Source organism: Salvia splendens, chromosome 12 (genome assembly GCF_004379255.2).
Source record: "Salvia splendens isolate huo1 chromosome 12, SspV2, whole genome shotgun sequence".
NCBI classification, from domain to species: domain Eukaryota; kingdom Viridiplantae; phylum Streptophyta; class Magnoliopsida; order Lamiales; family Lamiaceae; genus Salvia; species Salvia splendens.
The window spans coordinates 890,494-903,234 of NC_056043.1; the positions used below are offsets into that span (position 1 = coordinate 890,494).

The 12,741-nt window shown below is 44.8% G+C and overlaps 2 protein-coding genes across 2 annotated transcripts; both read left to right on the forward strand.

Annotated features, from left to right (window-relative positions):
* The first annotated feature begins 5,799 nt into the window (after positions 1-5,799).
* Positions 5,800-6,570, forward strand: LOC121759079 (premnaspirodiene oxygenase-like). The gene has a single exon (XM_042154581.1). The coding sequence runs from the start codon at positions 5,800-5,802 to the stop codon at positions 6,568-6,570; it is 771 nt and encodes a 256-aa protein (XP_042010515.1).
* Positions 6,571-7,385: 815 nt separating this feature from the next.
* Positions 7,386-8,340, forward strand: LOC121758190 ((+)-cis,cis-nepetalactol synthase NEPS3-like). Its single transcript, XM_042153614.1, has one exon. It carries the CDS (start codon positions 7,402-7,404, stop codon positions 8,203-8,205), a length of 804 nt encoding a protein of 267 aa, XP_042009548.1. The 5' UTR covers positions 7,386-7,401; the 3' UTR covers positions 8,206-8,340.
* Positions 8,341-12,741: the final 4,401 nt, after the last annotated feature.

Sequence of the window (12,741 nt, forward strand, 5' to 3'; positions counted from 1 at the left end):
CTTCCGATTTTGGTTAGACGTTTTTCTAAATACGTATGTAAATCACCTTGCTATTAAGTTAAACAACCATAGTCTCTACACATGCACCTAATTTATTGATAAATTAATAAGAAAGAACGCCAAAAAACTACCGCTAGCCATTTATAGACATACATGATCAAAATAAGCATCTATCTAAAAGGAAAATTAATATAAATAGAAGACTAGTCAAAAAAATAGACATTGTTTTTCACGTTAATTTTTAATAAAAATATTTTAAAAATTATGTTCTTTATTTTTGAAATTTTGGTTTCCAAATTAAAACTTTCCCAGTTCTATTATGTCTTTACTCTTACAACAAGTCCAATTTATTCTTATCAACTTTGCCTACACAAAAGAATGCGAGTTCGGGTAATAGATCAGAAGAATTGCGGTTCGAGTACATAATCATTATGTGGAGAAGTTGGAAACCAAAGTGTGTATTGCCACCATCAAGTAGGACTTGTGTCGTACTCAAAAAAAGTAATCTTTACATTAATCTCTTTCTTACTTTATTTTTTTCATCAATTTAACTACTCCATTTGTTATCATTTATTTAAAATGACTGCGAAGAAGAAGTATATCCATTAGGGTAGGATAGATGGAGTATTAAGTATATCCACCGGGCCCCCGAAAACTTCCTATAATCGGAAACCTTCACCAAATGTTGGAGATTAGAGAATATCTCGCAAAGAATGAAGAAGATTACCTTAAATCAGGAGAAGATTAGACGAGATATTTAGACGACAAATTAGGGAGATTTGATTGAGGAAATCTTACCATGTATAATACTCCCTAGGTCTATATATGATGTATCACTTCATTGTCAATATACAACACACAATTATACAATTCTACATGGCATCCGAGCAGGTTAGGCTCAGAAAAATATCATCATAGCCCAAAAACATACCTCTCTCGACCGAAAAGGCGAGAAGACCAATCAAGCCAAAGAAATGGCAGATGAGAAACCAGAAATCGAACCTGTGGCCGAAAAGATCAGGTCGAGTAAAAGTGTTACCATAGCCTTCAAGTTGAATGGCTTGAACTATCCATTTTGGGCACGATTGATGAAAGTGTCCATAGGCGGCCGAGGAGTCTACCGCCACATATCAGGAGCACCACCTCCGCCACTGCCGACGGAGAAGGGATATTCCGATTGGGAGGAGATAGACCTAATAGTCTTCTCCTGGATAATCGACAATATGGAAACCAACCTCATCGCCGATTTCGCACATCACCAAACGGCGAAGGCACTGTGGGATACTCTCGCCGTCATTTTCGCAAGTTCGGTGGACTCATATCTCATATATGATCTGCGAGACAAGGCAAGCAAAATTATGCAAGGAGATTCAACATTAGAAGCCTACTGGAGCAGGCTACACGGGGCTTGGATCGACATCGATCGATGCCCTCAAAAAACCGTGAATTGCTGCGACAAAGGAGTAGCACAATACCGAGACATCAAATCCGAACTAAGGCTATTTAAATTTCTCACCGGATTGAACGAGAAGTACGACTGGGTCCGACGCGAGATCCTCAAAGAGGACCCCTACCCCTCAGCCGACGTTGCATATGGGTGGGTGAAACGGGAGGCGGCTCGACTCAAGATCATGCCACCGGCATCCGATTCAACCTCCATCACTGTCGGAAGCGAGACATCATCGGGGGTCGGATTCGGATTTGGAGCTCGAGAGTACCGCCAACCACAGCCGCAAAACAGAGGACATCCGTCACCGATGCAACGCTCCGCCGCCAACCACCGGGGAAGCAACAAACCGGACAAATCCAGGCTCTGGTGCTCGCACTGCGGAATGCACAAACACACAAAGGAAACGTGCTTCCAATTGGTGGGGTATCCAGAGTGGTGGGAAGAAGAGAAGGCTGGAAAAGCCAAGATTGCCGTCGGAACCAACAGCGGGGGAAGAAACCCGACAGAAGGAAGCCAAGAAGCGACGGGATTCCAGGAGAAAAGGCCGGAGACCGGCGGCCTCCCAACCGGCGGTGGCGGGCGCGGCGAGAACAGCGGCGGTGGGGGGAAGACGGCAGAGGCAATGATCGCCTCTCTCAGATTGGATGGAGGCGGCGATATTGGAGGTAAAGGGTTGGGGATTGAGAACCCTAACCCTAATAAAACCCTTATTGCTATTAAACCCTCATATGTCAAGTATTATGACAAATGCCCCCATCCCGAAAGTTATACAAAAAACCACCCCCAGCTCACTGATAATTGCGAAACAGACCCCATTTTATGCAAGAATTCATTTGCATGCTTAGAAAACTTATCATGTGCATTTGAGGCCCAAAATTGTGATATCAATGATGACACGGGATGGATTTTTGATTGTGGGGCCACCGACACTATGTCATATGACAGACGTGATTTTTTGGAGATTCATAAGACTCCTAAGTCTCATATAAAAACTGCAAACGGAGGAATAACACCAGTCGAAGGGGCGGGGACTATAGAAATTTTTCCGAATGTTCATATTCCCAACTGCCTTTATGTGCCTAAATTGTCACAGAAGTTAATGTCAATTAGTCATGTGACTAAGGATTTAAATTGTACGTTGCTGATGCACCCAAACTTCTGTATGTTACATGATATCCGGACGGGGAAGATTATTGGACGTGGCACTGAGCGTCGTGGGCTCTATTTTGTGGATGAGATTGCTCGACAAGATGGTGCGGCGATGCTTGCTCACGGATCCACTAATCAAGATACTTGGCTCTGGCATCGTCGGATGGGCCATACCTCTCCGGGTTATTTAAAATCTTTATTTCCTAAACTTTTTGTTCCTAGAAACTTCTCTTGCGAAGCATGTGTTTTGGCCAAGAGCCACCGAAACTCTTTTAAACCAAATGATACTCGTGTTGACACGGTTTTTTCCTTGATACATTCTGATGTGTGGGGCCCAGTGCCTATAGGAACTAGTTCTGGTTTTAAATACTTTGTGATATTCGTGGATGATTGCAGTAGAACTACTTGGGTTTATTTCATGAGGCATAAATCTGAAGTATATGATAAATTTTTGCTCTTTTATAAAATGATCCAAACTCAATTCCAGACGTCCGTAAAAATCCTACGATCTGATAATGGGGGGGGAGGAATTTTTAAATAGTTCCATGACAAAAATTTTTGGCGAAAATGGGTTGATACATCAAACGTCCTGTTCCCACACGCCAGAACAAAATGGGGTAGCAGAACGGAAAAATCGAATCATCCTCGAAATGACTAGAGCCCTCCTATTTGATTCAAAGGTACCCCCATCTTTTTGGCCAGAAGCCGTAGCCACCTCCGTTTACCTCCTAAATCGCCTTCCCACTAAAACACTAAACCGAAAAACACCCATAGATCACCTTTCCACCTTAACCAAAATTCCCTCAGCCTTATCCCTACCACCTAAAACCTTTGGATGCTCCGTTTATGTACATGTTCCCAAGCATGAAAGGAACAAGTTAATTAAGTGCGTCTTTATGGGATATGGGATTAACCAGAAGGGCTATAGATGTTACGACCCCAAGACCAAACGGGTAATAACCACCATGAACTGCAACTTCCTTGAAACCGAATTCTTCTACCACCTTGGGACTCAGGGGGAGAGTGTGAGACAGGGGGAGACCCAAGAAGATGACTCCCTTCGGTGGTATATGCCAAGTAACTTTGATTCGGATACAACAGGGCAAACTGGCACTGTTCATGAGCCGATCCTGTCCGCAGAAACGATCCCGACAATGCTTCCGCCGCGCTCCTCTGATCCAACCAAAACGGAATCCGAGGTAATATCTAGTCCGAATCATGATATTTCACATATTGTTCCTGACTCACCTAGTACAGAAGAAGAAGTGGGAGAAGATACTACAATTGACCAGGATACAGGGCAGTACGTGCTTCCTCCAAGGAATACGAGAGGGATTCCACCCAAGAGATACTCCCCTGAACGAATAGGGAGGAGAAGCAGATACTCGGTGGCTAACTTTGCAGAAGCCAACATATCTAAAATGGCAAAAGCATTCCATACAGCGCTCTATGAAGAGGAGATTCCTAGAACCTTTGAAGAAGCCTTCAGAGTCAAACACTGGAGGGCGGCAATGCTCGTCGAGATGAAAGCACTGAAACGAAACGGTACTTGGGAGGTCAGTCCATTGCCTGATGGGAAACATACAGTTGGCTGTAGATGGTTTTTCACAATTAAGCGCAGACCAGATGGAAGCATTGAGCGATACAAAGCTCGATTAGTCGCAAAAGGGTATACTCAGACTCAAGGAGTAGATTACTCGGAGACCTTCTCCCCGGTCGCAAAAATGAACACTATAAGAGTGTTACTATCCATTGCAGCAAACAAGGACTGGCCACTTCATCAGTATGACGTCACCAATGCATTCCTTCATGGAGAATTGAAGGATCCTATCTACATGGAGGCCCCACCGGGCTTCACAGAAGAATTTGGACAAGGCAAGGTGTGCAAGTTAAAGAAAACCCTATATGGGTTGAAGCAGTCCCCGAGAGCCTAGTTCGGGAGATTCACAGAAGTTATGAAACGATACGGCTATCAGCAGAGTAACTTCGACCACACACTGTTCATCAAGCGGAGAGGAGAGAAGATCACCTGCCTGATAATTTATGTGGACGATATGATCCTTACAGGGGATGATGCAGAAGAACTGAAGGATCTCAAGGGGCATTTGGCTACAGAATTTGAGATGAAGAATCTAGGAGACCTCAAGTATTTCCTTGGGATCGAAGTGCTCAGGTCTGGGAAAGGAATATTCATCAGTCAACGGAAATATGTTCTCGACCTTTTGACCGAAATGGGAATGCTAGAGTGTAGACCAGCAGACACTCCAATAGTGCAGAACCATGGCCTTCAGATAATCAAAGGAGCAGCGTCAACCGATCGAGGTAGATACCAAAGGCTGGTAGGGAAGCTCATCTATCTATCCCACACTCGGCCAGATATTGCATATGCAGTCGGAGTGCTTAGTCAGTTTATGCATAACCCACAGGGGGAGCATTGGGAGGCAGCACTTAGAATTGTGCGCTACCTGAAGGGAACAATCGGACATGGAGTACTATTCCGAAGAAACGGACATCTAGATATTCACGGGTACACTGATGCAGACTGGGCAGGGAACCCTGTTGATAGGCGATCGACAGGAGGGTACTTCACATTTGTGGGCGGCAATTTGGTCACTTGGAGGAGCAAAAAGCAGAAGGTAGTGGCCTTGTCAAGCGCAGAAGCTGAATTTAGAGGCATCAAGAGTGGACTCACTGAAATCCTGTGGCTCAGAAGAGTAATGAAAGAGCTAAACCTCGACTCAAAAAAGACCTGCAAACTACTCTGTGACAACAAGGCAGCAATTAGCATTTCTGAGAACCCAGTGCAACATGATAGAACGAAGCATGTCGAGATTGATCGACATTTCATAAAGGAGAACCTTGAAGAGAAGATTGTAGAAATTCCATATGTGAAGTCTGAAGATCAACTAGCAGACATCTTGACCAAGGCCGTATCTGCAAAGAACTTTCACGAAGTTTTGGGCAAGTTAAGTTTTGGGAATCCTGTCACTTAACTTGAGGGGGGAGTGTTGGAGATTAGAGAATATCTTGCAAAGAATGAAGAAGATTACCTTAAATCAGGAGAAGATTAGACGAGATATTTAGACGACAAATTAGGGAGATTTGATTGAGGAAATCTTACCATGTATAATACTCCCTAGGTCTATATATGATGTATCACTTCATTGTCAATATACAACACACAATTATACAATTCTACAATGAGCAACCCTCCCTTCCGCTGCTTGAGAGATCTCTCCAATCAGCACGGCCCCTTGATGCACCTCAAGCTCGGGGAGCGCAGCGCTATCATCGTCTCGTCGCCAGAGCTCGCGAAACAAATGCTAAAAGATCTCGACCCGCGCTTCGCCCAGCTGCCCGAGTATTTAGCCAGCAAGATCCTGTGGTACGCGGGCAGCGACATCGGCTTCAGCCCCTACGGCGAGTACTGGCGCCAGATGAGGAAGTTCTGCGTCAACGAGCTTCTCAGCACTAAAATGGTGCGACTCTTCCAATCGATCCGGGAAGACGAGTCAGCTCGGCTGGTCGAATACTTGCGCGAATCTTCTGGAAGCTCCGTGAATTTCACGGAGAAGCTCTTCTCCTTGTCGAGCTCCATCACCTTCCGCGCTGCCTTTGGCGCGGCGTGCAAGGATAATGAGGCGTTGCGGAAGTTGATTGAGCACACGATGGAGATGGTCGGAGGGTTTGAGATGCTGGATCTGTTCCCCTCGTCGAGACTCGTCGCCGCGCTGAGCTGGAGGAGGATGCGCCTCCTCAAGACGATGCGGCGCGAGCTCGACGTGATCATGGATGATATTATCGACCGGCATCGGAGAAATCGCGGCCGGAATTCGGAGTTTGGGGGTGAGGATTTGGTTGATGTGATTCTTAGGGCTCAGGAGGAAGAGCTGCTCCAGTTTCCAATTGATAACAATAACATCAAGGCGGTCTTGTATGTAAGTATATATCTCTTCTCTTCAAATATGTAATACTCCCTTCCTTCCTGAAATTTTGTCACATTTTTCTATTTTCATCCGCCTCACAAAATTTGTCACATTTCACTTTTTACTATTTTTGGTAATGGACCTCACACATTCCGCTAACTTATTCCTACTCACATTAAATTATAAAAATAATACTTTAAAAGTAGAACCCACATCCTACCAACTTTTTTGACTCACTTTCCATTACATTTCTTAAAGGTCAAACTGTGACAATATTTAAGGGACGGATGAAGTAATTTGTTTTTGGACACATTCCATCCTAATGGAGCTTGATGATATGCAGGATGTTTTCACAGCTGGAACTGATACTTTTTGTATAATCTTCTATTTATATTAATTTTCATTTTAGATAGATGCTTATTTTTATCATGTTTATTTCTTGGGTAGCGGTAGTTTTTTTTGGCGTTCTTTCTTACTAATTTATCAATAAATTGAGTGCATGTGTAGAAAGTCTAGAGACTCTGGTTGTATAATTTAATATTTTTGGCGTTCCATGCCTTCATTTTTTATATGTATCCACTAAATAAATAAGATGGCGTTCCGGTGTTGTACTATTGTATAAGCTCAATCTTGTTGACTCTTTTATTAGTATTATATAAATAAATAATATTCCAGCATACAACCAGCAGATCTGGACCGCACGATTTGAAAATCTCACGGCTGGGAGAGCGCCACATATCCAGCGTTATTTTCCCCAAACCAAGCGATGAAGGGCAAATGTGTCATTTGAGTCATTGATCCATCTTATATATAGTGTGAGAAAGATTAAGAACATATCATCGATACTTAAAAATAAAAAATAAGTAAATCTTAAATATGGCAAACAATTCGATAAAGATAAAGCTTCAAGGCAAAGTAGTCATCGTTACCGGCGGCGCCAGCGGCATCGGCGAGACCATCGCCCGAGTCCTGGCCGATCACGGGGCGCGGGCGGTGGTGATCGCCGATATCCAACCCGAAAAGGGCCGCGCTGTGGCCGAATCCATCGGCCTGCAGCGCTGCAGCTACGTCCAATGCGACGTGGCCGACGAGGAACAAGTTGCGGCCATGGTGGAATGGACGGCGACGACCTACGGCGGCCTCGACGTAATGATCAGCAACGCCGGTACTGTCAGCAGCCTCCCTCAGACCATCATGGATTTGGATTTTTTGGAATACGAGCGCGTGATGCGCGTGAACGCGCGTGGCATGGCGGTGTGCGTGAAGCAGGCGGCGCGTAAGATGGTGGAATTGGGGACGAGAGGGTCTATCGTCTGCACGGCGAGTGCGACGGCGGAGAAGGCGACGGTGAACGTGACGGACTATGTGATGTCGAAGAGGGCGGTGTTGGGGCTGATGCGGTCGGCTAGCTTGCAGCTCGGGAAGCACGGGATACGGGTGAACAGCGTGTCGTTGGGTGTGGTGCTCACGCCGCTTGCTGCAAAGCAGGGGATTGAGACGCCGGCGGATGTTGACAAGTATATCAGCCGCTACACGAGCTTGAAAGGGGCGACGCTCACGGCCGAGAATGTGGCGGATGCGGTGGCGTTTCTGGCTTCGGATGAGGCGGCGTTTGTCACCGGCGTTGATTTGGCTGTGGATGGTGGGATGATTGCCATGCCATTCGACCTCTCAAACTAATGCATGCTTCTTAATTTTATTTAATTTATGTTGAATCTGAGTCTTGTAATTTAATTAGTTGAGCGATATGCAAGCTCCGTTCCGGGTTTTCTTTGTCGGTTCTTTCCCGGGCCGTATTATGAGAGTCGAACCGCATTTAGGTACTATAATATGGAGTCTCTTTAATTCAATAAGAAATACAATCATATTTATATTTTCATCCAAGTTCTCTTTACTATTCTATGGCAGGATTAGGGTTTTAGTCCATACTTAATAGGATTAGGGTTTTAGTCCATATTTAATGATTTAGTTAAAAAATGAACGGTCAAACGCATTTTGACCTGTCTAACGAGTTAAATTAATGGACCAAAAGCTAACACATTGTTAAGGTTATTTCCCTAACATGTCGTGTGTGATCGGCGGCCTTCGGCTCGGTGATCAGATAGAGCGTAAGTCTGCTGGGGTCTTTTCGTCGGCAAACTAATGCAATTTTTAGGGCTTTCTCGTGAAGGAGACAAGAGAATGAAAATAATGACAAATTTTTATTTATACTTAACCTTAGGGTTGGTTCGACTCTCTTTTGCAGAAAAGAACCAACAAAAAAAATCGGGAGAAAGGTTTATAAATAAATCAGTTATACTGAGACAGAAGGATAAATAAATAAAATAAAAGTAATTAATCCTAAAGTCCCACATATAATCTCGGTATCGGTGCGGAGCTCGGTTTTGGCATTTTCGTCTTGGGCTCTTCGCACTGGGCCTATCTGCCACAGGCTGCTCAGCGCTTGTGGTCCTCCGGATTGGGCTTAGGTGTTGTGATGGTTGCATCTCTGTTACGGACGTTCTCCGTAACGAGGCCGGTTAACTAACTTCTCGGAGTGATAAGGTGATCGAACCTTCGACAAGCTCGAATGAAAGGTCACGATTTGCTGTTTCACGGACGTGTTCCGATGACAGCAAAGAGAGAACTAAAATTACGCTCGTTGCTCAAGCTAGGTTTAGAGAAAATATTTCATTCATTCATTGATTGATTGATTACAATGATATAATCTCTCCTATTTATAATACTAGAATACTACTACCCTAACTTAATGAACAAGAAACAAATATCTAAACAAATATGAGAAAGATATGGTGAATAAAGGAAAACTAAATAATTGGAAGATCATAAGAGATATGATCGTATCAACTCCCCTACGGTTGAAATCCACCTTGTCCTCAAGGTGTAAACCACAAAGCAACGACGAGAGTTGAAAGCAAAAGCTTTGGCGAGGCGTCTCCTCCTGGATCAAACACATATCGAACAACTGAATATCTCCCTTTATCACCTTTGTCAAAAATCAACAAAGGAGACCCAATGTTGTTGGAAAAATTCCATGCCACAACGAAAAGCTTGTTCACACTTCTCAGAATGCTCAAACATGGAGCACCTCCTCTCTTAAACCAACAATTCTCAACATCCGTCGATGACATTTGAGCAACATTGAACGATGATATTATCTTCTCCACTTCACTAATAGAACCATCCTCCTCTTTATCTTCTAGCAATGACTCCTCCTCTTCACTAATATCTAGGTTGTACAGCTGCAAAATTAGGGCCGGTGGGGGCGGGTCATCGTGTAACAATTCACCCTCATCTCTACTGACGTCAGGGCAGCACGACGGTGCTGGTGGAGTTGAAGGCGGAACAGCAGCGACAACAGGTAGCGAGGGGCTAGATGGATCGTGACAGAGATAAGGATGTGAGAGGCGTCGGGATTCCACGGCATGAGGATTTCGTGGGGGCATGTCCGACAAATAGGGTGGGTGCCTTAAAGTCGAGGTCGTGTATTGCCTCGGCTGCTCGTATGAAGAATCCAAGTCGGTGTAGGGCGACTTCCGGTATAGCGGTGGTTCCGGCAGCGGAGGAGCACGAGTTTCTCCAACACGGTGACTGGAAGTTTGGAAGGGCGGATCCCAGCCAGTTGGACGACGCCTAGGCGCTCCTGAATCGAAATCCGCATAGGGTTGTCGTCCATAAGCTGCTTTTGACGCATGCAAATTTTTCACACGGAGATCGATTTCTTCACATTGTGATTCCAGCCTGGACTCTAATTTGTCAAATCAGGCCATGATCTTCTCTAACCCGGCGGAGAAAATCTCGCTTGATCCCGGGAAGGCGCGCGGCGGATTGCTTCCTTTCGGATTATCGCGCAGGGAAAGCCCCGGTTGACCATCCCCGCGAGGGGTCATCGCCGACAAACGACCCGACGGATCGGGGTATCCAAGTGGTGTGAGACGTAGGGTGATTCTGGATCAGGCCATGACGGCGGACGGAGTACTTCCACCCGGCTGCTCGGAGGGTCCCAACAGGTTACACGACGAGATTGGACCGGCTGGTAGGGACGGAATGGCTGTGTGGCCTAAGGGAAGTTGTATTGATGACGGCGGTAGCCGGCGTAGTCGTATGACATGTTAACGGACTGAAGCGTGGGTGTGGTAGAGATGGTGGTGATGCGGCTGACGTTTTTTTTTATATTGGTGATTTGTTTGGGGGATACGGATGAACGAAGACAGAGGATGAGCACGGGATGAAAGCACTAGTTGTTACGGACGTTCTCCGTAACGAGTCCGGTTAACTAACTTCTCGGAGTGATAAGGTGATCGAACCTTCGACAAGCTCGAAGGAAAGATCACGATTTGTTGTTTCACGGACGTGTTCCGATGACAACAAAGAGAGAACTAAAATTACGCTTGTTGCTAAGCTAGGTTTAGAGAAAATATTTCATTCATTCATTGATTGATTACAATGATATAATCTCTCTGATTTATAATACTAGAATACTACTACCCTAACTTAATGAACAAGAAACAAATATCTAAAAAAATATGGGAAAGATATGGTAAATAAAGGAAAACTAAATAATTGAAAGATCATAAGAGATATGATCGTATCAATCTCACACATTTAATATGTAGGATTAATAGACTTTAATTTTTTATAAAACTGTTGAATGTGCACCAAAACGTATTGTTTAGTGTAAGTATAATGACCTATGGCATTTTCAAGATTTCCATGTATAACCATGGCATGCCTAAGCAAATAACAAGGATTCATCCAAGAGTGGATCTTGCAAATCTTCCGGACATTATTACGATATTGTATCCTTTATTTGAGTCATTGAGTCTTCTATAAATCGATTTGGTTTGCAGATTTATGCATTGAGAAATAAAATATATTTTTTCTGATACCAGTTCTAGTCGATTTTGCTCCCCTAACACTACAACTTGGGTTCTATTTTAATTTCTTGTATCCTTTATAGGTGCTATATGAATCTACCGTGCAATTTTTTATGAAGGATGGTGAATGGCATGAGAATGGCGTGATTTTGAGAGAACGAAAGAGGACCCCTTTTGATTGTGAGAGAAGTGAAAATGCCAATTGGCCAAATACACTTCAGCGTTTCGTTAGTGCATTAGAACACTCTTGGGATATAATAAAATAAAATTTAGTCATTTGCATAATATTAATAGAAGAGTCAACAAAATGGAGCTTATACATAACTAAACCCCAAAAATCTAAACCCCAAAAATCACCTTATAGTAAAATAATACTATGATGTTCCGACAGAGACAAGTCATCTAATTTATTTAATGGAATCATATAAAAAATAGAACGCCAAACATCACTCGGATATTAATTAAACAACCATAGCTTTACACATGCACCAAATTTATTGAAAAATTACATAAGAATTGTTGCAGCAGGTGGTGCAGACACCGGACCAACAGCTGTACGTCCGGAAACTTATGGGGTACAAATTTGTGATCGAATATAAGCGTGGGATCACAAATAAGGCGGCAGACGCATTGTCCCGCCAGTATGACCCGCTGGGGGAGCAGTCCGAAGGACCCCCGACGGAGACCCCGCCCAGCGCAGCCGCGACGCTGATCGCTGACGACCAGCTACTGGTCACTCTCGCCAAGCCCGTGCTGGATGTAATGCGCGTGCTGCAGGAGGAGACCGCATCACTTCCCGACCTGGTCGAACTAACGGCGAAGATTAAGGCGGGTGACGCCCCCTCGCATTTATCATGGGCAGATGGCCTCATCTATTATCATCGCAGGGTGCTCGTGAGTGCGGAGTCCACGACGAGAAGGTTGTTACTGCGGGAGCACCACTGCTCGCCGGCGGCAGGCCATCCTGGCCACGAGAGAACTTTCCGTCTTTTGGCGGCGGGGTTTTATTGGCCAAAGATGCGTAAAGAGGTGGTGGCCTTTGTAAATGAATGTGTGGTGTGCCAAACGACGAAGTACTCGACGCGCAAGCCGGCAGGGTTATTGCAGCCGCTTCCGGTCCCATCGCAGGTTTGGGAGGATGTCTCGATGGATTTCATCACCGGCCTTCCACAATCCCGGGGATATACGGTCGTCATGGTGGTGGTGGATAGGCTCTCTAAGTACGCTCATTTTGCTCCCCTTCCCACAAAATTCGATGCTCTCCGCGTGGCTCAGCTATTTGTGAATACAGTGGTGCGACACCATGGGTTCCCTAAGACCTTGGTTTCGGATAGGGATT

What these genes read in the sequence shown, in the direction of transcription:
- LOC121758190 (XM_042153614.1), top strand. Translation starts at nt 7,402, where the DNA reads ATGGCAAACAATTCGATAAAGATAAAGCTTCAAGGCAAAGTAGTCATC.
- LOC121759079 (XM_042154581.1), top strand. Translation starts at nt 5,800, where the DNA reads ATGAGCAACCCTCCCTTCCGCTGCTTGAGAGATCTCTCCAATCAGCAC.